General features: G+C 42.2%; 1 protein-coding gene across 2 annotated transcripts in view; it reads right to left on the bottom strand.

Moving 5' to 3' along the window:
- Positions 1-24,894, bottom strand: part of MBP (myelin basic protein) — a 983,766-nt gene that overhangs the window by 57,193 nt on the left and 901,679 nt on the right. For both annotated transcript variants that reach the window (XM_078687869.1, XM_078687870.1), the window contains exon 4: positions 22,112-22,551. In XM_078687869.1, the coding sequence (XP_078543995.1) occupies positions 22,112-22,551 (440 nt within the window). The remainder of the gene's footprint in view (positions 1-22,111; positions 22,552-24,894) is intronic.

Genomic DNA, 24,894 nt, shown 5'->3' with positions numbered 1-24,894 from the left:
GGGATGACTCCAGGGCCCAGATTTACTAATGGCTTGGGCTCCCCCTGCGTCACGCAAGGGCAACACAAGCCCTTAAGTGAGATTTGCTGCGCCACGCATGACCACCTTGCATGGCTCTGCGTGGCATAGTAAATGTGGGGTAAGGCAAGGCAGTGCAAGTTGCTGCTTTGCATTACTCTGCCCTGGGAAGGCGTTCCATGGCTGGAGCGTGGGTTTTCCCATGCATTTACCCATGTTTTTTGGCGCATTCCCTGATTTACTAACAATAGTAAACCTGGGAATGAGTTAAAATACTACGCCTTCCCAGAGGAGGCGTAAAAGAGAAAAAAGGTCTATTTCTCCTTGTTTTCATCTCTTTCTATGTGCGCTGCATTCTGCAGCACACGAAGAAAGAGGAAAAAGTCCCACAGGCTGGCCCGTCCAGTGCAAAAATAATCCTGCTTGCAAAGCAGGCACTCTTGCACCATGGCGCAAGGGTGCCTGCGTTGGTGCTTGGCAGCCACTAGTGCACCGGCACAGAAAGAGAGCTAGAATGCGCCATATCACATTAGATTTGGCACATTCATGCCCTCTCCATTTGACGCAGTGCAGCAAGTTGTCTTGCTGCATTACGCTGCGTCAAATGTTAGTAAATCCGCCCCCAGCTGACAAATTTCTTCCTTGTACTGGAAGAGTGGGAAGTTTATTGCCTGGCTAATTTAAAAAAAAAATCATTTATTTTATTGAATTTTCAAATACTGAACATAGGAATAAAGACAAAAAGCAATACATATCTGAAAGGAATAGACAAAACAATTAAACAACAGAAAAAACCACTGCTCTTACCTGCTCGTGGTGCTTATTATACAGAGAAGAAAAGGGACTGAAGCCATAGCAGCGAGTGGGAACAGAGCTACATTAAGGCCACTGCAAGCAGTAGCCTCACTGTGCCACTACAAGTCACGAAAAGTGTATGTAAGACTGCAACATGTGTTCAGCCGCGGCCTTTGCAGGTAAGAGCGGTGGGGTGGTGCGGTCGGTTTGGGAGGGAAATTCGACAGACGACCACGTGGGAAAATAAATAAATAATTAACTTTACCTCATAGTCGTCTGTTGAAATCCCTCCCACGTGGCCCCACCGCTCTTACCTGCACGGGCGAGGCTGCATATGTCCTTGAAATTGACCTTGTTGCAAGGAAATAGGAAGTGCCCAAATGGTCAAATTTAATTTTCCATAAGGAACGAAGGGTCATATTAGCAAGAACCTCGTTAAGATTATCACAGTTTTAGCAACAGGAAACTGCAGCTAAAACAGCGATAATTGGCTTGCTAATATGCGTTATAGAATTCCAATAGAAGCCAAGGTTAGATGTCCTGCACATCTAACCTGGGCTTCTATTGGAATTCTATGACGCATATTAGCAAGCCCATTATGGCCATTTTAGCGGCAGTTTCCTGCCGCTAAAACTGCAATAATTTTAACGAGGTTCTTGTTAATATGCCCCCTAATATTCTATTCAATTACTGGAACAGCAGCTACTGTTTCTTAAAGGAGTCTAGTAGAAACCTGGCAATGTGGATTGGGGTGACTGTTGCCTTCTTCAATTTCAATATTTAGGTTTTCTTTTTCATCTGTAGTGCACATACTGGTCAGTAGCATTCCAAAATGTCGGAGATATGAGAGCTGACGCACAGGGAGATAACTTGATGTGCATAATTGCTTGAAGACAGAGGGACGCCTGGGATGTTGACATTATCCATGGTCACTTTCTTGCGGGAAATAATTTCCTTTCTTCACCAGATCCAGAGAGCTACTGTCCTACCTCCAATGTATCATTCCGCCTTCAACAAAGCTTTGGAAGTTAATTGTCATGCCTTTTGTTATCTCTCATAATTTTATATTAGTTGCTTGATTTTGTATACTATATTTTGCTGTTTGCTCGTCATTCAGGACCTGATGCACCTCATGCCATATTTTGTTCTGGTTTTCTTATAGTCTCATAATGTGTCATGTATACCTATACACATGTATAGTTCACTTTACCCGCCTGTCCTACATCCGCTCTGGACTACTAAAACATGCATCCTTTCGCTTATAACTTATTTATAATTGCTATTTTGTCCTTCTTCAATTTTCATCACTTGTATCACCTTTTATGGTATTTTAACTATTTTTATGTTCTTCTATAACCAATAAATGTATTGAACACAAAAAAAACCAATCATTATTGATCAAAGGGCGAATAGGACAATTCTTCTATTAAAGTATTTTATGTGCATAAAAAATTGCTACTCCTGAAAGACCAAGCATTTCCAACCACTACTCTGCTCACACTAAGGCTATTATAGTTGGCATTTGAGATTAGCCAATCACCAATCATTGTCACTAAGCACTGAAAAACTGCCTTGTTGCTAGTTGATTTATTATGGACTGTCAATTATGCAGCAAATCTGGTTGGTGTATGGAATGTATTACATTTTACTCAGAGTTGAAGACAAAAAAAAAACATGCATCCTTTCTGTTGTTCCTTTGTCATAAAAATCAATAACGTTTTTGAAGAAAAAAGCAAGGTTTCGAGGTTAGTGTTTGAATAGGATTAGACTGTGGTGGGAGTCACATGGAAGGCAAAGGAGTAGCTTGCCACATTTCTTACAGGGAGAAAACAGAAGGTGAAATCGGGGGCTTGTTTCCCCAATGTATCAGAAATAGCTTGTGCAGTGCATCATTTCCCTCCCCCAATTTTCAATATCTACATTTACAGCTGGCAGGCATTTAAATGGAAGATAGCAATATTTCCAGGACTGAATGCTTGTTCAATGTTCAAAACTGGATGTTACATGTAGATGTAATGTGGTGGTTATCTGGTAAGCATGGGAAAGAAGTTCAGTCATCTTAGAAGGTTATTTTCTATAGGTTCATTTGAGCCATTATATTGTTTCCAGATGCCACGTGGCTGCCATCTTGGAAGTATAGAAAATATAAATCCAGGATGGTAGCCAATGGATTTGCCAATGCAGTGCAATTTTACAAGCATGGGAAAAGTCTACATCTGGAATTTTGTGGTGCTTAAAGGTCCATCTTCCCTGGTCCGAGCAACCATGCTTTCAATACTACTTTTTTAGGGTGTCCAGTCTTTGCATCGAGACAATGAAAATATCTACAGAATTGGGTTGTTGAAATGTTACCACTAATTTGAATTTAGGACAGCATGTCTGTGTAGGGCACTTCTGTATTGGCTGTCAGTGAAGGATGGCATGACCTTTTAAGTGGTAACTATCATTTACCTAGTCTTGTCTAGGTACAGACCTAGGGGTGCTTTTGACAAATACCAATGAAGTGTGTATGCCTACAAAGGTTACATTCCAGTCCTCCCACTTTAATCTACCTACTCAGGTTTAAAACATACTCAGGTGGGTGGCTAAACTGTGGAATTTCCTTTCTGCTGGGCTTCAGGGAGAAGTCACCACGCCTTGATTCTACAAACATCTAAAAACAAACTTCTATAGAGCATATTATGAACAGGTTGTGGGTCCTAACCACGAATAAAGAACTTTGGGGCATATTTACAAAGAAGTGATGGAGTGCGGCATTAGCCTTCTTGGCTTAACACCGCGCTCTGCCACGTCTGAAATGCAGGGCTGCACCGTATTTACAACAGTAGAGTGCATCCCGTCAAATCCCCCTGAGCTGGTGCTAATTTCAGCTGCCTAATGCCAACGCAGGAACCCTTGCACCATAGGGGTGAAAGTGACAAACGATGGGATAGTGAAAGCAAATAAATAAATTAAACCACTTACCATGCACTCGTCGTATCGCCAAGCCCCCTCGGGGCCCCAAATTTAAAACCATGTAATGTCTGTGCAGCTATACAGACAAAAGTTCTTAGAAACAAGGGGGCCTGATTCACCTAACTAACTTAAGACAAAATCCTAAACTTACTACCATTTTGGTATTCACAGAAGGCACTTACTCATTTTGGTATTCACAGAAGGCACTTACTCATTTCGGTATTCACAGAAGTTAGGACTCCTAACTTTAGGACTCCTAAATGCCTTCTGTGAATACTGAAAGTCTTAAAGTTTTTCTCAGTTTAGAGTAGTAAAGTTAGAAGTCCTAACTTTACTACTCCTAAACTGAGAAAAATCCTAACTTTAAGACTTTCGATATTCACAGAAGGCATTTAGGAGTCCTAAAGTTAGGAGTCCTAACATTACTGCTCCTTAACTGAGAAAAATCCTAACTTAAAGACTTTTGGTATTCACAGAAGGCGTTTAAGACTTTCGGTATTCACAGAAGGAATTTAGGAGTCCTAAAGTTAGTAGTTCTAACTTCTGTGAATACCGAAATGAGTAAGTGCCTTCTGTGAATACCAAAATAGTAGTAAGTTTAGGATTTTGTCTTAAGTTATTTCTGTGAATCGGGCCCAAAGTCTGGAAATCCCATACAGAGGTGAGGGGGACAAAATAAATCACAGTAACGGAGGCCCTGGTGAAGAAAGGAAGAGAAAAAAAGAGGGAAAGTGGAAGAGAGAGAGAGAAGGCAGGAAGGAAGAGAGAAAGGAAGGACATACGAAAATAGGGACTGAACTGTTACAAGAAGGAAGGGCCAATAGAATTTAAAAATTGAGGCAAGCATGAAAATATTGATTGATGGGATGGTAAAAGAATATTTACATGAATGGCAGAAAGAAAGAATGGAAGGATTGATAAAAAATAGGATGAATGGATTGTTGGAAAAAAAAGTGGATTGAAGAGTGAAAGAATGGATGGGTGGATTGATAAAAGGAGGGTGAAATAATGGGTGGATGCATGAAAAAGAATGCATGGATGGGTAAAAGGATGGATGAATGGTTGGAAGGATGGTCGACGAATCAATGATGAAAGGGTGGATGGATGAAAGACATAAATTCTGGAGAGATTGTTAGACAAAGGAGGGATGAAGGGACCTCTTTTTGGTTGGGAATGGAATATTTGCTTCGCTCTCCCGAAGACATTCAAAGCATAGATAAGTGAGGGTGTATTTTAAATTTCTGCCTTCTCCCTTGTACTATTTACTACATGGTACTGCGAGAGCAAGCACACCAAGTGAGCAAAACAAGCGGTCCCAAACTTACCTATCGTTTTTCATTTCCTTCTTTGCCTCGGCCTTTCTTCTTTCTCTCAAGTGTCTCCTTTCTCCGTTTCTTTTTCTCGAACATTTTATAGTTGTTATAGTCCTCCCTTATTTACCCCTTTTCATCTTTTCGGTTCCTAGCTTGCCTCCTCATTATGTTAACCTTCATTGGGCTTGATAACCCCCTCACCTCTCACCTAATTCTCTTTCAGGTTATTTATGGTCGTGTGCTGCTGATACTTCTGTGCAGTCTCTGATCAAAGCCTAGGAGGCGATTTACTGCACTTTAAATAATTTAATGTGACAGAACGACGATGGCACCGAGGAAAGCTCACTGCCCCTTCCCCGCACCCGGGGCAGCTGCTAAAGGGGTTAGTTCACTACTCCTTGGTCCAGTGGGGTAGCCAGTGTGTCAAGGGCACTAGTGTAAAGAACGGAAGAGGGAAATTGGCCCCGTTGCCACTATGTGAACTGTGAAAAACAACAATAACCAGGGTCCCATCGTGGGCCCCTCTAGGCCCTGGTGTCACTGCACCTGCTGCACCATTGGAAGCTGTGGCCCTGCTTCTGGTTGGTGGCACGGCTCGCTCTGATCTATGACGTGACCCCCCCGACCAGAAAACCTTTCCCGCCTTTTCGCAAAAAAAAATAATGACAGAGGGGTGATGCCGTCCCATGGGGATGTGCTATCAGTATAAATGGGAACAGTGTGGGTGTTATGACTGTTTAAAAATCCCCCGCCATGCCCGAGGCGCGGACAGCTCCTTGGTATTCACTGTCAGCCTCTCCTCAGCATATGTTTATGCCGTTGCGCATTTGTCAAATACCACGCGCCGCCTGAAGGCCGCTTTCGGGACAGTAGGCCCTGGCGCGCGCGGAGGGCCATGAGCACGCGCGCGGAGAATGCTGCTTGGAAACTGTCGTGCCGCAGTTTGACTGAGAGGTACTGCGATGTTTTTATTTATTTTTCTTCCAATGCTAGTCAGATTTTAAAAGGCTTCGTGAAAAAGCCTCGCGTTGTTCGTGTGGGAAAAGAAATGCGATATCTTGACTAGGGTCATAAGTAGGTCCAAAGACAGCCTATGGTGCCCCAGGCTTGCCCTATTGTACGCCGGGCATTTGCTTGTGCCATGAAGACAGTGGCAGGACCTGCAAGTAAACACGGATCTACAATCTCTGATTATTTTCTCCAGGCACTAATTTCGTCCGCACTTTAGCCATCAACAACAAATAGGTGCCCTTTGATGGGCTAAGAAAAGAACAAGTGGTCGACGCTGTGAGGTCGCCACAAAGCTTGTTCTGAACCGCTAGTGGGCAAATTCCCCAGAACACTCCAATTAACGGGTCCTCTATACATTGCAGAATGACGATGGAGTTAGAGGCTTCTGGGAAACTCACCCACGGATTCTATGAGTTAGTAAATAGGAGACACATGACATGTCACCAGTTTTGGGCTACCAATCTAATGAGTGAGGAAGCCAAAGGTGGTAGCCCTCCATAGACGACCATGGACCAGCCTCATACTCAGTGAAATGTCATGCCACTGCCCCAACTGAGCAGTGTAGGATTGCCCAGTAGTCTGGAGTACCCTGGATCAGAGTGCGTTAGTCCCTTACACCGCCTCACTGAATCCTGTCCCTTAACTCACCTCTGACGGTTCTCGCAACCAGAGTGTGGTGATGAACACGTACTAGGGAAGATGTGTTAGGAGGGTGAAGTGTCTCAGTCCCAGGTGGGTGATTAAAACATTTAAATAGTTCAGAGTGATGAAATTACTTGTTTCTGGATTTGAGTCAGGGTTACTAAGGCCATTTTAGGATGAGTTGTTCCCTAAAGGCACCTGATCCGTTTATATGCCCTGGCGATTCGAATGGCTACACTGTCTTCTTCCATGACAAGTTGGATTGCTTTATTGGTGTTCTCTCAGTAGGCACCTAGACAATTTTTCCAGGCCCCCTCCATATGAGGGCCCATGTAATTTACACCTGAGCATTAACTCTAGCCTGATGAGTGGGCGTCCCCATTCTCCAGGAAACGTATCTTTCCTGCACCACGTAAATTAGCAGAAGGCACAGACTTTCATACTGCAGTATAGTGTTCATTGTTTGGGGTGGATGTAAGGGTAATCCTCTGAACACACATACATTCTTACCATGCGCGATGAAGAATGGCACTGGACCTGCCCCAGAGGGAGAGAAAGGGCCTGCTGCGCCCATGCATAGGATCCCGCCCAGAAAAAAGAGAGACTGGTGCGACTGTGCCGAATGAACGACCCTGGGCCTCCACCAACTCCTAAAGTGGCATCAGGAGAGAGCTGCACTGTTGTTCACACCCGTCCCAAGTTCCCGCAACCGGTCCCTTCCTGCCCCACCGCGCTTACCTGCACCGACTGCCCGGTGGTGGGGGTTGATGCCTCTAAATTAAATGGTTTTCTGCCAGTAACTGGTCCAATCTGATTTTTTATGTGCGCAACTCACTCTTATTTTAATTGCATTTATGTAGTGCTTACTCCCCTGAGGAAAGCGATACAAAAGGGGATGATGGACGGAGCGTTTGAGCAAATCAAACACTCACCCCCAGTCAACTGATCTGGGTTTAATCCATCACCGTTCTTTAGCCCACTCTGCCACCCCATTTCAGACATTGCTATATGCAAATCAGTCTGACCCTGTGCCTCATGGGAACAGTCCAGCTCGAACTGAGGAGGCATTGAAGTGCTTATAAGGGCAGTTAGCTGATTGCACCCAGACCGTGATTCTTCTCAACATGTTGGCTAGACCCAGCGTGTCCCTTGTTCAGGAGGTGGCCAATTGTTGGATTCACCTATATGGGGGTACAAGAAATTACGACACCCCAACAAACTGTCTGACAGGGTAAAGTTGAGTAAAGTATAGAACATGGCCACAGATCAGCCTCATGAAGCCACGTGGAGATCGGGTGGTTTAAAGAATAAGAACATGATCCTAATCTGAATTGTCAATGACCAGGCGGGCTGATTGCCTGGCGCCTGCATGTTGTTGACATTGCATTTGCAGGTGTCAGCTCAGTTATACTAAATCTTCCTAAGGGGAGCTCGCTGTACAAATCCCTCAGCCCCTGGCACCCTGTCAAGACACTCGAATTAAGCCTTCAGCCATTTTGAATCTCACATCCTGTCAATCACCTCCCAAAGGGCAGCAATAAGCGAAAGGGGAGCACAGCTGCTTTGATGTCCGTGTAATCTCACTTGATATTTAACATCCTCGCTATGGCACTTGTAATTAAACTGGCTGCAATTGACCCTTTCAGCTTCTGTATCGCGAGACGTGTTTCTCACTGTTGGTGATGGAATAAAGGCAATTTCACGAGTGCAGCACCTTTTCTTCTCAAATTATGGGATTTGTGGAAACTGTGGGGTCTGGCAAACGTTTTGCACGGTGGCCTGCCGCTCTGTGACTTGGTTCTACTATATATATAAAGAGCAAGAGAGAATACAAAATGGGTTACTGCATTGTGGGCTTATATTGCAATTGATGGATTCTGTTGACATTTCAAACTAACGAGGCAATTTTAATTGATTTTAGTACTCTTTCGAAAATACCATTAATTTTTGCCAGAGTCTGCAGATTTGTCTGTCAGAGTTTTGAGAAATGTGTTTTTGTTGCGGATACAGTGTTAATATTTAGGGCTACATTTATCAAAAATTCACACAATGCAATCCACTTTCTGCGTTGTATGAAAGGTCAGGAATATGCCGTATTTACCATTAAATGGTGCATTCCTGGCGTTTCCCAGTGCTGGCACACTTTTGGCTGCCTAGTGCCAACGCAGGCACCCTTCTGTCATGTTGCAAGGGCGCCTGTGTAGGAGGCAGGATTGTTTATGTGCAGGAAGCGACACCTTCCTACACAAAAACAATACTCAGGGGCGTGTTCCTCTTTCTACTTAGAAAGAGTAACCAACGAGGAGAAATAGATATTTCTCCTCGTTGCGCCTCACGTGTGGAGGTGTACAATTCTGAAGCATTCCCAGGTCTACAAATATTGATAAATCTGAGAATGTGTCAGACTCCATGGGATGCGTGGGAACACCCACGGTCCACACAGGGCACGCTTCCCTTCCGCAGAGTAAAGCAGGGCTGCGACTTGCGCTGCCTTGTGTTACTCTAGATTTATCAAGCCATTCTAGGCCATGCAAGGTGGCTTTGCGTAGATAGATAAATCTCATTTAGACTTTGTATCACCCTTGCGTGGCGCAAGTGCAACGCAAAACCATGATAAATATGCCCGCTAAAAATTCAACAACGTGTATTATTATAAGTCACATTCTAAAAGGTGCTTATATTTTGTAGTGTTTTGACACTATAGAGCAGGTTCAAAAAGACGTATCTAAAGAAGGAAAATAAAGTGCAATGTGGGGCACTGCAACTTTTTGCGGTCAGGGTTCTGCATTTAGAATGTTTATTTTTACAGACAGGGGAGGGTTCATTGGTAGATGCCTGCATCAAGAATGGTCCTGCAAGGGTGAGCTTGTCAGGTGAGTTGATTATTGCTGTAAGAGCAGATCTGAAAACCCTCCATTTACCTTTTTTTTATTTGCTTAGGGAAACTTAGGGCTAGATACATAAGTAGGTCATGTAATGCTGGACTGCGTGAAAGGTAGAGGGCACGAATGCACCATTATTTATGCTCTCTGCCAACTATGGCGCACAATCTGCTGCCTGGCACCAATACAGGCCCCCTTGCGTCTTGGTTCAACGGTGTCTGTGTTGCAGGCTAGATTGTTTATGCGCAGAAAGGTACACCTTCCTGAACAAAAATAATTATCTGAGGCTTTTTTCTCTTTCTAAGTGTGCTGCAGAATGTAAGAGGGAACCACAAGGAGAAATAAAGATATTTCTCCTTGGTGCGCTTCCCCGGGGAAGGTGTAGCATTTTGACGCATTTCGAGGTTTACCAGTCTTGTTAAATCTGGGAGTGTGCCAAAGTCCATGGGTGGATGCATGGGAACAACCACCATCCATCCATGGAACGCCTTCCCAGGGTAGAGTAATGCAAGGCAGTACTTGTGCTGCCTTGCATCACTCCAGATTTACCAAGCAATGCAGGGCCACAAAAGGTGGGCTTTCCTTTGCTTGGCAAATCGGAATTAGGAATAATGTTGCCCTTGTGACACTCTGCGTGACGCAAGGGCAATGCAATCTCTCGATAAATCTGGCCCTTAATATCTTGCAAACGACTTCAGCACTGTAGATAACGGGAATTAATTAGCAGTCAAGATGTTTTCTGTGAAATATGGGCTTTCAAACCAATGGCAAACATTCAATAAGAAGTCTTATCTGTGTATTATATATAGTAGAAATAGCACCTCTGTAGTTATGGTTAGGCCAGGAATTTCCTGTGAAAAGGCATTTCTTGTTATGCTAATAATATTTGTGCCATTAGGGGAGTTTGCATAAAACTACCGAAAAAAGTTCATCCCACTTTGGCTTTTCCATAGAACGTTTCATGCAGCTCGATCACGCAGGTGCCTAAAAAACAGGTGGGCCAAAACGTGACATTTTCAATTTGAACTTCCATGTGATTCCTTGATGCGGTAAAAAATGGCTTAACAGAATTACACCAAACTAGGCATGGAAGTAGAACTTTACTCAAGGAAGTTGTGTGCTTGACTTGGTGTAAATCCATTCAGTTTTTTTTAGAAATTAGCTCTTTAAAAGTCCTCTGGTCTGTGCATAAAGAGGTTAAACTTTAGAAATGTTTGGCACATTAATATAGAGTTCCTCTATAGATCCAGAAAAAATCAAATTAAAAAACATAAATGCATATTCTTGGCTAGGGAGCTTTTTCTCCTATTGTTCATTACAGATGGGAAAATCTGGCTGCAGATTGGCAAACCTGCTGCACTCTGGTTGACTGGCCATTACTTAAAACTATTTGTTGCAGCTGCCATTACTCAGCATAGTGCACTGAGCCCTAACATAAAAAACAACAAGGCCATCAATTGTTAGCGGGAGCCTACTCTGCCCACTCTGACCACATGTTGGGCATCAAAGGGTCCCCCTAGCATTAAGATAAAAAAATAATGTTATTGCATGATTTGCAAATCCTGTGCCGGATTCATTTATCCCAGACCTCCGCAGGGTCCCATGTATACATAGTCTTAAGAATTAAAATGTCATAAAAAAAATAAAACATACATTCAAACCAAATTAATAGTCGTCTGTGATATGGATAATATGCTACGTAAACTCACCTGTAAGATTATTTACAATGTTTGTCAATGCATCTGTTGCTTTTAGGGTGTGGTCAGTATCATTACATTTGTTGTGTGGCTTATGGTTTGCATGGCTTATATAAATATATAAAATCTATTCATCTATAAACATTCACTCCATAAATGGCTAAAGGGGAGTTACACATAAGTAAGGAACTAATATTTTAACTTACATTAAAAAAAAACTAGAAAATCACTGAAAAAAACACTACCATTTTCGCATTTTTACATAACTGACATAAGAAAGACTTACACTGCCATAGACTTCAGACATCATCAGTGATTTAATATGGGAGGTCATACACAGTGCATCATACTGGTGGAAGTTATACTTATGTCAGTTACGTATAACTGGCGAATTTCAGTGCTTTTTTGTTTTTAAAACTGTATTGGCTTGTTCAGTGGATTTCTAACGTAATTTTAAACTAAAGTCAAAATCTTAGTTGCTTACTTAGATGTAACTACTCTTTAACCGTTATAAAAAAACCATGGTGGTATATATTGTCACTCACTGTACAGTTCCCAATTAAGATGTGCTCTCTTCTAGGGTCAACCGTTAAGATTAACCCAAAAACAAAACTTAAAAAACTAATTGGGGAAGGAGCACTGTCTAGATTATATAATTCAAGAAAACATTATAGTTGAGATCACCATATTCTCAATATGAATAGATCCGTCAGAGTGACTGTATAATCAAAGAAATGAACCGAAATGAAGCATCAAACTGTCCATATTTTTTTTACATTCTTTCTTTTAATAGTCGTTTCATATCTAAAACAGACAAGCACACATCCAACGCTTTCGTCCCACCACGTGGGGACTTCTTCAGGGAAAATATTACTTTGTGCAATCAGACACTAGTCTTGATATTATTGGATGGAAAATCCTAAAGTTCAATGTTGTGTTTCTATCAAAGTTGTATTGACAAAACTGACAGTCCAAAAAGGAGACTTCAAGTTTGTCCCTAAATTGTGTGTATTTTGTTGATTGAGGTAAAGGTTGCAAACACAGAACTGAATAGTTCACACCTTAAATGCAGTAATCTCTGTCATTGTGTTCAAATCAGACATCCACAGTCCCAGTGTGTTCAATAATGATGAAAATCCCGGCGTTTAGATAGATAAATAGATAGATAGATATATAGATATAATTTTGTGGTTCATTTTTGTAGCACTGGCCTGGATTCTCGATTTAACTATTACAGCATTCCTAAAGTTGATTTAAGTGGAGGTATGGGAGTCTCTAAAGACAGATTTTTCCACAGACCTACAAGTCTCTTGCATCTAGGAGCACACAGAGATAAATGTGTCCTTTTGGCAGACACAATATGAGCAATATCAGGCCTCAGTAAGTCATTGCCTACCTGTTTCAGGTTTCTCCTTCCGGCCTTTTAGGTTTTTAGACATTTAGCTTCAATTTTAAATATAGACCTGTAAAATAAAACTTGAGAAGCACTGTGTGTCTGTCTATCTTTTTGAGCACAGGCTGTCAGTGCACCAGCATTCTGCAAGCTGGTCCTCTTTGGCGGACAATGCTGAAGTGGGTATCATTATGTTTTCGTACTTGATAACTTGCTCCCTCTGTTTCTTCTAGCAGCGGCTTCCTGTTTTAATGTTGGGTCGGGCTAATGCAGTTTACCTTTCAAGACTGTTGTTTGCTTGACACTCTTGAGTCTGTTTTCTTTCTCTACTGCAAAGCTGCCATAGTCTTTCTTCTGTCCAGCAAAGGCCTAACTTCCATGTGTTGTGTTGCCTAATTATGTGATCAGCATCTGTCTAGAGCAAAGGGGGCTGTGAAGAGAAGGGTGGATTCACACTGTCCTTGTGAAGACGTGAAAAGACCCGGTATATTATGGCCCCTTCCACATTCTATGTTTTACCCCTGAATACTGACTGGACATTCTGACCTCCAAGCATATGTAGAAGTACCTCTTAGTGAAGGAGGTCAGAGCCATTATGCCTCGAGATGGTTGATACAACCTCCTTCCACTTTCTATCTCATGTACAAAGGGCACAGCAATTTTGAAGAACTGCGTCATCTGACCAAAAGTACCACAGCAAGGAGATCAAAGACATAAAGAGATGTCAAGGGGAACTGTAGGTTGCAAGCTCCACCATGTGTGCAAGACAAATTACAGAGCAGGCATTTCCCAGAAATCATTCAGACCCAACTTTAGGCATGGATACCATCATATAGGCGCTTCGTGACACTCTTGGGGGCAAGTTTACCAACATTTTGCGCTGTGTTTGCATCACAATAAGTGACGCAAACAAGCACTTAAAAAAAATTACTTACTTTCCTGCGCTGGAAATTGACTAACAGTATCCCAAAGCGCTCATTTGTGTTACTTAGTTTCAAGGGGTCATTTCCATGCAACCACCTATGCTTTTTGATGCAAAACTCTACCAGATATGTGAGACAGGGTTTGTGTAAAAAATTTGAAAGCAGGCGTTCAGAGGAGAAATGTTTTCATTTCTCATTTCTTTTCTGACTTTGCATGTGTGCTGCACTGTACAGCACACAAACAAATTAGGAAAAGTTGTCTAGGCATAGTATTTTGTACTGGAAGATAACCCTTACAGTGCAAAACCTATGCTAGACTTACGCACACACCCTTGCACTATCGCACAAAGGTGTGAGCATGACGCTCGGCAGCTAGTTAGAGGGGAGGAGAATGCCATATCTCAGTAGATATGGCGTTCTCCTGCTCCCTCTCTGTCACGCAAGGCAGCGCAGCATTTATGCCTGCTGCGCTGCAGTGGGTGACACTTTAGTAAATCTCCCTCTTGGCGTTCCATTGCAGATATGAGGCATAAAAAACATGTATTTAGATAGAGAGTGGTTGGCATATATTTGAAAGAGGTAAAAACTGTAAAATAAGCTTGATCGTGAACTTGGATGAATATTTTTAAAAATAAACTTTAATTCTACTCTTTATTTTGTGAAATACTTTTTGAGTCACTTCCTACTCATTGGGTTATTAAAGATGGTGGCTCTGCCAGGAAAACGGCTCTCTGCATAATTACACAATACAAGAAATGAAATCAAGTTATTGGATAAAAATAATCCGACAGACATGTCAGTGCTTGTCAGTAAATGTCTAGTTAGAGTTTTAAACAGCAGCAGAATTTAATGGAATTGCAGGTCTGAAAGTGTGGACAAAAAATCAGCTGAAGAAGTCTGAACTTTGGCCTTCAGCCTCAGTGTGACTATAAATAAACCAAAAAAACACAAAGACATTCTGCTACTTCTTCATCTGACACACTGTAGGTACTCACACGTTCGGCAACAGAAACAGGAAATAAACTATTACATATTGGTTTTTGTTAAGGTTTATTAAGAAGGGGATGCAAAGAAACACAGGGTACTAGTGTAATAGCAATTAGCACACAAGTCGTCAATGTGTTACACATTTTAATAAACATTTGCAAAAGCCAAAGAATACATATTGAAAAAGTTCACAATAAAATTATACTATTTGACAGCCACCGAATCGTCAGTACTATTAAACACATCACATCACTTTACACGGATATTGTTTAGATACCTTAAGGACAAGCAGTAATATAAGAACAAACCTGCTTCCCCAACAAATTAACAGAGTTTGCAGCAATATTTTGTGTGGTAGAAAAAGCTACAGGACACAGTAAATGGTTGCCTCAAGTAAGCAAATTCTGGTCAGCATTGTTTACATAGAAGTCAAATATTAAAAGCATTCAGCAGTGCCAGCCAAGGTTAAGCTAAAGGGGTTAGGAAACTGCTTTTGTACAGACATTAATTCGAGAACTGGAGAAATCAGTCCATTGGAAAAAAATCGAAAATTACTGGTGATGCACCATTTCAGTTATTATTTCGTTTCAGGAGCAAATATAAGCACGATTACAGCATTTAGATGAATTCCTTTTTAAGTCGGCAAAATAGTAAAAATAAAGAAAGAAAAAAAGCATTAATAGAAAGAGAGGCACGGGATTACAAAAAATATCTGAAATTTTGCCTGCAAAAGCTGACATCAACATACTGTGTCCTTTACAATAGCATCATCGGTTTCTCTGTAATGAAGCCACAACAGTAAAGTTATCAGGGGGCGAAACAAAATGGTGTTGCATGTGCATAGCGATGACAGCGTTTCATGCTCCGTGATGAGAGGCAAACCAAATGCCTGCCAGTGTTTCCTTTTGCTTGCTGTATCAAGTCACTTTGCTGCTAAGTGAGACAAGGCTAAAACAGTGGGTGACCAGTCCAACCTGGAGGTTCAGACTCTGAAATCAAGAGCTCGCTCTTCAGGAACCTAAAAATGGTTTTCCACTGTATAATATCCAGAAGCTAGGTCCCCGCGCCCCTGTTTAACCCTACGCAGTCCAAGATAGACACAGGGGCATTAGAGGTAGATGCTTCTACCATTGCTCGTTCTTTCATACCACTGGCACTGCCCTTGCACGCTTTGGTGTTAGTGCCCATGAAAGCATTGGCAGAACAGAAAATACTTTTTTTTAAAACACAGTGGTTCTACTGGGAATCTTTTTCCATTTTTGTGACTCTAAATCTATAACTTTCGATTAATGTGATCAAAGACTCCGAGGAGCCGAAACGAGTCTTTTTGTTTGTCGAGAATAAAATATTTTTGCTAATTATTTGACTATATATATATATATATATATATATTCAATCGTCCAACTCAATTCAACACCCACAATAGGGTTTCACAAATACACAAACGAGTCCCAGAGGAATCATTGTTTTTTTGTATACTTTCTCTACCCAGGATCGTACCGGACACTTGAGGTAGCCCTGTTTCTTTATTGCAGGAAGAGAAGGCAAGCAAGGGTGTAAGAGCACTGTTTACTGTCTGTCAATATAATTCCTTGTGTTTTCTTACTCAGTGCCAAATATGAAGCTGTTGAGGGGATACAAGTTGGAAAAGAGGTCAATCCTGTGAAGGCAGCAGGGGTCAAAAAGTGTACGGTATCACATTGGTTACCCCTAATTGAGGTGAATAAAATGTGACCAGAGTAATTACCAGTGGTTCATATTAATTCAAGCATTTCAATCCATCAATTTTTGTTTGCGGTCTATGTGAGGAAAAGTTGGGGTCACACAGGCCCTATCGCTCTGTATCTTGTTGCATAGACCACAAGAGACAACCGATTGCCATGATCAGCTTGAAAAAATTTATGAAACTGGAAATAACAAAAGTACGACTGGTATTTAAATGTCTTTTAATAACCTGAGTAAGTCTTTGCCTAGATTAAAAGTTGATGTTTTCGGAATTCAAGTCATCTGCCTGATCAAAGCCGTAGAATCCATTCCCTATGCCAAGGGCCACGTCCTTAAGGGTTATAGTTATTCTTGACTATATATCATAGTGGAAGTGCTTATTACAATCTGTTGGGATTTTAACACTCGGAAAATGAAGGACACCAGTTAGTAGGGAAGAAGCATACCTACCCTTTCTATAACAGAGAGGTAATAATAAACATGTTAATTGAGCGAGGTCCCTATCACTTTAAGAATGTAGTAATTAACATTGTAAAATGAGCTTTCTATGATGGGAAGATTATTCTGTCAAAGAGAGTCCTGGACAATTGTAGCTGTATTTCATTGCGGTCAAACCCTTTTGAAAAGATTTGATCCGGTCCTAAGCCAAACCCATGTAGGCAGCTCTGACCTAGGCTTAAATGCACAAAGTCTCTGCTGCTGTTATCATTCAAACCTATCTGAGTATACCAGCTCAAACTGGGGACTGGCACAAATTCCAAGTTAATATACTTGGTTAGTACGCTACAGCTTTAAGGTGGTATGTGTGACCATGATTCAGGTGGATCCATTACCCTTCAATAAATCTCTCTATCTTAGAAGAGAAAGGATTGTAGGGAAAACGGCACTCCCCTGCTAAACTATCACACAAATATCATTTTTATGCTAATATTGGCTAAAGGAGGCTGTCTTCATAGATTTCTAATAAATAATGTATTAGCTGATGAGGGATCCAGTTCGGATCACTGGCAAAAAATGGTACAGCATCCTTTTCAGAATGGATCATCAAGCCACAGGTAGATTGTTTTAAACCTGCAAGTAGTTACACATTAAAGACATGCTTTTTGCAGAAATCAACCCCCACCAACATTAGAAAGCTTAAAAGAGGGCTACACGGTGCAGGTTCTAATGCCGCACAGTAAGACATCTGGCACAGGTTTATTTGTCCCTTACTAACAAGACAATTTTATATCGCACAATCAGGAATGCTCATTCTAAAGGGGAAATTTTCATAGACATGGTACATCACCAGTGTTTTTAGCTGACTACAAAAGAGATAACTGTAAATGCTAATTGTCCTCAGTGTTGTTCTACCCAGAGAAATGGATGAACACATTTTGAGTACTATTATAGTGCAAGAAGCAACTTTCCCTTGCTGGATTAAGCTAGAGAGGATGCCACATAATTTCAACAGACCCACAGTGGAAACACATACACCACCTGGCTCTGGAGGACTGAGACAAAACAGCTATTAATATATGTTCCCAAGAAAAAGTGGGTGTGCTAACTCGTGTCATGGACAAAGAAGGCGGCCAAACAAAAAGCAAGTCTCCTCTTGGAATTTATGCTGTTGCTCCATCTGAATGTCAACCCCCGTGCTCTACAAAGGACAAGTGTTAGCCACCGCATTCCAATGCAGGCCAGAGTGGGATGCTTAAAGGAAGGCATTATGCTTACAATGCTAGTAATAACTTAACTGGGTAAGCCATTTGGAGTGGCAGTGTGGAGCAATGGTTGACTCAGCAAGAGAAAACTGTAAAGGTTGTGGTCATGATATGCATTCTATACAAACAGTACCCTGAAAGCAAAGCATCTGTGCCACAAGATCAGAAGCTTTTGCAGGTAGCACTTCTCCCAAGGGCTTGTTTGATAAACAGGTTCACCTACACTGTAACTTCGCTCTGTGATAACTGTAATAGGGTAGATGGTACATATCCAGACTTTTCATTTGTCACGTCTGGAAACAGTAGATGTGAAGTGCAGACATGATGTGATACACTGTGATTGTGCGAATTGGATAGCCACATCATCCCTTAAGCCTAGACTGGTGAGTGATCAGAAACAGGGAACCGCACTAAGCAAATCTTTAACACATTGAGTATGTTCGACCTGTCAAGATCTTTGTGGCACCTCAAGGGCCTGTGGTTACGTTTTCGGAAAAGATAAATATACACTGCAAACTGCCTGAAGTTTAGAAGACAAAAATATACATATATTGTACATACATACCACTATTTGCAAACTGTTGACAGTGAGTATCTTAAATCCAGATCCTCGTGGGAGTACAGTTATGTGAGATGCGGTTCTTACGCCTCTCGAAGTAGATGACCGATTGAATTTGGCATGTAAATACCAGTAGTGTATTTGAAATTGTATTACATTGGACATTGACACATTCTTGGATTGTTTCTCATCTCTTGTTTCCTGCTGTTGGATTGTCTGTATGTGGAAATCGGTCCAACTTAAGTCAAATTTATTTTCTTCTGGGCCTGTGTGAATAACTCCATTCAATATTCAAGACTTGGTGCTAGTGAATTAGCATCTATAGGCAAGCTGTTGCGGAAGTGTAATCAAAAGAATGCCTGTTTGTCCTGAGGATGGCCTTATGAATATATTGCTGTAAAGGCCGAAACGTTGACAGCTAGCTTTGCTATCATTTGGGTGAAATAATTCTCCCCTTTTGAAGATTATTATGCCTAGTTGGTGCAGAAGTTTTTTGTTTAGAAATCAGCCTTTATTGTGACACATATTTAATTGTTTATGTATATCCAGTTTGTTCTATGTTCTTTTAGTAATGTGTCCTTTTTGGGCCTCTTGATCCTCTGATATACAAAACATTTATATTGTATTATAGAACATTGTACATAATGAATATGAATTAAGTCTCCAGCCATCCACATTTATCTTACCCATTTCCCTGTTTGCTACATTTGTAAGTACTGTAGATATATATTTTTGCCTTTGGAATCTGTTTCCTTTGGATTGTGTGAGCTTCCTTGGGTTACTGGTCTGCACTTTTTCTATTTAATATATAGAGTATTAGAAGTGCAGTAATGGGGCCCTCAGCTCTAATGTAAGTGAAGAAAATGGGGACCTCACCATCTTTTTTGGTTGAAAAAAGTTAGCCATAACAAGGGTGCAGTGTGCCTCTCACACCCTTAGGTTTCAGTGTCACAGCAGCTAATAGCTACACCCTGGTCAACAAAGTGTAATTCTCCCCGTGGCCCAAAGACGAGGAAACCTAAACGGTTAATTAAATGGCAAGTGATTACATATTGTTGGGCCCATTGTAATAGACATTTCCACAAAGACGAAGTTTAATTCCCATGACAGACTTCTTCAGGAACAGTGAGAGCATGAAAAGGCAGAGCTTTGAGTATACCTCAATTAACATATTTAAAGCACGTTTGTGGAAAGGCTGGTATATGTTCTCGATTTTCCAAAACATGATTTTCTTTCTGTCTGTTCTCCAGGCATAGAGAGTTGTGGGGATTTTCAGTTTGAGATAGCAGAATTTTTAAGTGTTTGACATAGCACGATAAAAAGCTAAGACATACAATACACTAGTCACTTCCACAGATTTACAAAATTAGTAAACAGTTGTATACCCACAAATATCACCTCCCCAGACATCATAATCCTATTGAATAGCTGCTTGCCACAAAACACAAGCAAGCCCTAATACTTTTGACATTACCCTTTACTTGCTGAGGATGCGCGCTTTCTTCTGAGTCAACTTCACAAATAACCAGGGTTGGTGGGCTCCCCACCATGGTGCAATGAAAATATGAAATCCTATAAAGTTTCATGATTGTTGTGTAGGCACATTGGGCACTTTTTGCACTGAAGTACAGATAAACTCGCCCTATTTGGATAACTGTACGGGCGGGAGTAAAGCGTAATGGCTTGCTATACAACTGAAAACAATGCTTGCCTGTCAATAACTAGGATGCTTGCATTTGAGAGATCTGAACCCTCTTTTGTTATGGTTTAAGCCGAGTTTGAGGGTGCTTAAATTAAGGAAAGCAGCTCACCAAGCAGCCAGTGAAAAACAGTTGCGCGCCTTGAGCTGGAGTTGTGGGAATGTGCGACGGAACTAGAAGACCGGATTTCCAATGCTGACTTCCCTACTTGATTAAATCGTGTGATCCTTAGCAAATAAATCCCTTCATCTCCCAGAACCTCATTTCTCTTATCTGGAAGTACCCTAGAGGCAAGCTAATTCAGTGTTACAAATTAACGAAAAAATGATCATTCCCGTGCTGTTGAGCAAAGCATCAACTCAGACTGCGGTTCAGTCAGAGGCAAAAAGGCAATAGCGGTGACCAGTTGGTTAAGCCTCAAGCGTGAGTAGGCATCTCTCGAGTACAAGAAACGCAGCCATTTTGTCTTCCCTCTCAGGGACTATCAGCCCTTCAGCCCAGAGACATTTGTATGTAGTTATCAGTGCTAGAATCTGGGAAAAAGCAAGAGCTGGTGATCTTCAACTAGCAGAACGTTTGATACACCCCTACTAACAGCAACTTATCTAGCCTTGAGAGACGACCACCCTCTGCAAAAACACACCCAAGTGGTGCTGAGACGGCGTGGTTCCCTACAGTACCAATTCACTGGTATTCATAGGCTCTCGCACATAGTAGATCTCTCCTTCTGAGAAGCGCTGTACTGTCTCTTTAAAAAACAAAATTGCAGCGCCTGCAGTGGAAGGAACGAATTCGACAGCCCCAGGCCCTTTAAAGCACAGCACTTTTCCTCACATTTAACTTCATTTGTTAGAAGGGAATCGAATTGCAAGAGCAGCTGTAATAAACCACAGCGTGAATGCAGCACTGAAGTACTGCCAAATAATTGTTTGAGCGCTGTGCTGCACACTAGAGCGTGTTTACACATGCCCCTCAAGCAATGGCGCCAATGCGGCCTACAGCAATGAAAGGGTTAATGCAAACGCTACTCTCAAACGCAGGCCCTGTTTCCGCTCCGTCAAGATCCAAAACCACCACGAGTTAAAAAAAAAAACACTCAGGCGCCATAGAGCAGACGTTTAAATGCGGATCAAAAAGTCATATTAAGCCCATTAGATTGGAGCAGGCGGCAGCATTTCTGAATGCTCTGCTAATGCAAGTGCAAGGCTCTCAGAATGTTGCCTTCATATTAAAGAGGCCGCGGTTCGATGCCCTTGGTAATGTGAAGCAAACCCTTAGAAAGCACAATTGTAGAAGAGAACGTTCTTACGTCTTGCGCACTGTTAAAGATTACCCAACACATTTCATTGAACATTTCGGACATTCACGCCTCATCAGTGGCCCTCAGAAGGCACTACTCCCTAACAAGCTAAACACAATGTGCCAAAGCGGCGTTTGTGATGGACCGCCACATGGAACGTTGAGATGAATATATTGTACACGAGAAGCTGGGATTTTCCTTGACACACCAGTAGGACATATTATATAATTGGTCAATGTTCTAACGTCCCATAATGCTTCCTAAGATGCACCCACATTTACAATGCCCCCGCTGTGCTGCCAATCTAAAAGAGGCTACAAATGAATCTGTAATGTATCCATCACATGTCATGCCAAGCTTCTGGTGAGACCCTGCATGCTGGCGAGGTCAACATTTGCACTCTGGTGGTTCCCTGCTTCCCCCCCATCTCTTTCTTGGTTTCCCTGATAGTTAGTCTTTTCTTTTCAGTTAGTAGTTGTTGATTTGTTCTCTAGTCCTCAGAGCTCACCTTTCCTGATCCCCTCCTGACACCATGCTTGTCACCTCCAAAGAATCTGCCAATCGAGTCGAGTATACCCGAGTCTCTGTGCCTTCCATGGGCACCGTGGCCGTACCGGGAGTGGTCCGAGGTGCTTGCGGTTGCCATTTTTGATCCTAGACCGCGGGAGGAGTGCTTCTGGGATGCCATGGGATCTGATTCCTCTGAACTGGCTGAACTGTCTTCTTGGATGGTTTGGAGCTCGTCTGACTCTGAGGGCCGGTCTTTGAAGGTGTTGTCCTCCCTGCCCGGGGCATCCCGGGAAAAGAGGCGGACCAAGTGGGGGCGGACGGCAGAGTCAGCTGGGTTGGCTCCAGTCCAGGCATTCTCGCTCTCGGCTGCGCCCTTGGAGTCTGTCACCACTGTGCTCTTCGAGGAGGTCCCATTGTTCTGGTTCACATCTGCCTCTCCTGCAAACAACAAGACAGAGATATGAATGCCTGCCTGTGAGGAACACAGCGGACACACAATGCAGCTTTCATTTAGGGACCCGAGCTGGTCACTGCATTCTCTCTACAAACGGCTTTTACAATTCACATCAGTTGAGCTATTTTGGGGTACACTCACCAGAGAAGCAAAGGGGAGAATATTTTTGCTGATTAGACATCAAGATTACTTGAATGGTAATTTAAAGACTGTGAACGCCTTCGCATACTGATTTTTTAAAAACGAAATTTGGAATGTAAACTGCACCCATTGGCACTACAGTATTCACCCTGGTACAAACCACACCCTTTGAACTTTGCCCGCCCTGCTCTTTTCTCCTAAGATGTTGAGGCTACTATGCTATGGCATCCTATGATCCAGGGCCGACTTTAGCACTGGCGGCTCCCAGTGCAAATATGTTTTTTGGCACCCCCAATGACTTCCCTCTGCCACGGATTCCCTCACTACCACCCTTTAACAGTCTCCATAACCATTATCCCTCAGATGCATTTAATTTGTTTCATAGCGTCACTCCTAAAAGTGAAAGGTGTCAGAACACTTTACATCACACACATTACACAGAGACAATCAAGCATAAATGCGTAAATCAGTGTATAGAAAACGTTACATATGACAGAGGATGACAAGGGATAGGATTCACATGTTATCCATATTGGTAGGCAGTATAGTTTAACCGCATGCGTGCGGTGGCTTTTTTCGCGCTGTGCGGCGTTTTTCTAAAAACCGCGTTACATGACGAGCGGCGCAACTCATGACGAGCTCAGCTCGTCATGAGCGTGGAAGGGGTTAAGGGTGCTCGGTCTGAAGAAGCACAAACTCTGAATTTAAAACGTAACACCATGGTTGGGGTTTCTCTTTAATAATCTGAATTGATTTCTACCCAAATGAACTCTTTTTGCGACATTAGGAAGAGCTTCATTACGAAAGTAGGTGCATGCTGCCTTTGTGGACAGTTCAGGTTACTTGGTCTAGTGCTTAATTTGTAAAAGAAAACGTTTTTTCCGAAAGCCTGTGGCCAGCGCTACTGTATGTCAGTGTGCCGAATACCAGAGCTGCATAGTCTACATTCCACCTCATGCCTCTTTTATCCACAACCAGATACTGCCTTTCCCTTCATCTCAGTCTTGCATGCTCTTTCTTTTGCTGTTTGTTACATTTCTTCTGTCTTTCTCTTCCTACTTCATTCACCCTTCTGTGTTTTTCACTCTCTTGCTCTGGGTCAACGTCTGATGAATTCAAATAAGTGCTGGTCCCCAAAAATGAGTGCTGGTGTACCCCCAAATTACCTTGCCTACACAAATTAAGCACTATAGACTGCACACACTGCTAACAATAACTAGTGAATTACTGTGTTTTTTTTTTTGTTCAAAATGTTAATTTGTCACTGAGATATTCACCTAACTATAACGTCACTCTAACCTTTGTTTTTTTCCCTGAATTTCAATGTTTTTTTAAAACAAGAACAGATCTTTTATCACACCTAACTATAAGGTTACTTTAACCTTTGTTTTTTTCAGTGAATTTCTAAGTTTTAAAAAAAACAAAAAACAGATCTTTTCTCACACCTAACTATAATGTTACTTTAACCTTTGTTTTTTTCAGTGAATTTATAGTTTAAAAAATTAGAAAAAGTAATATTTTATTACCATATGTAAAGTTAACCCCCTGCCTGAAGCTGCCAACTCCCTGCTGTGTTATGTTATGTTATGTTACGTCTATTTATTGTGCGCGCAGCGACTCCAGCCAAGGAGCGTCCCGGCGCAGAGACAAGGTAGCTCGTAACACAACGGGATATAAAAAGAGGCCAGTAAGCAACTAAAACAGGAACAGGGACAGAAAACAGCTAAAACAGGAAGGTTTTTATCGCCTTCCGGAAGGTCAGAAGGTCCTCCAGCAAACGGATTTCAACAGGCAAGGAGTTCCATGCTGACGCAGCCATTACCCTAAACGAGCGGCCTCCCATGCGGCTAAGCCTGAATCTGGGAACCACCGCAAGGGCCAGACCTTGGGAGCGGAGGCAACGGGCAGGAACATAAAAAGACAAACAATTCGACAGGATTTCCGGGCCTGTACCTCTCAAGATTTTGAAAGCGAGGCACAGGACTTTAAAGAGAATACGCTTCCTAACCGGAAGCCAGTGTAGGGAGCGAAGGACACCTGTCACTGAACAAAATCTTGGTAGGCCGACAATCGCCCTCGCCGCAGCATTCTGAACCCGTTGTAACCGGGTTAGTTCAGCCTGGTTGGCCCCAGCCAGGAGAGAGCTGGCATAATCCAGGCGAGAGATGATAGTGGCCTGGATCACC

Source organism: Lissotriton helveticus, chromosome 4_1, assembly GCF_964261635.1.
Source record: "Lissotriton helveticus chromosome 4_1, aLisHel1.1, whole genome shotgun sequence".
Lineage (NCBI taxonomy): Eukaryota > Metazoa > Chordata > Amphibia > Caudata > Salamandridae > Lissotriton > Lissotriton helveticus.
This window is presented reverse-complemented; position numbering and strand designations above follow the sequence as displayed.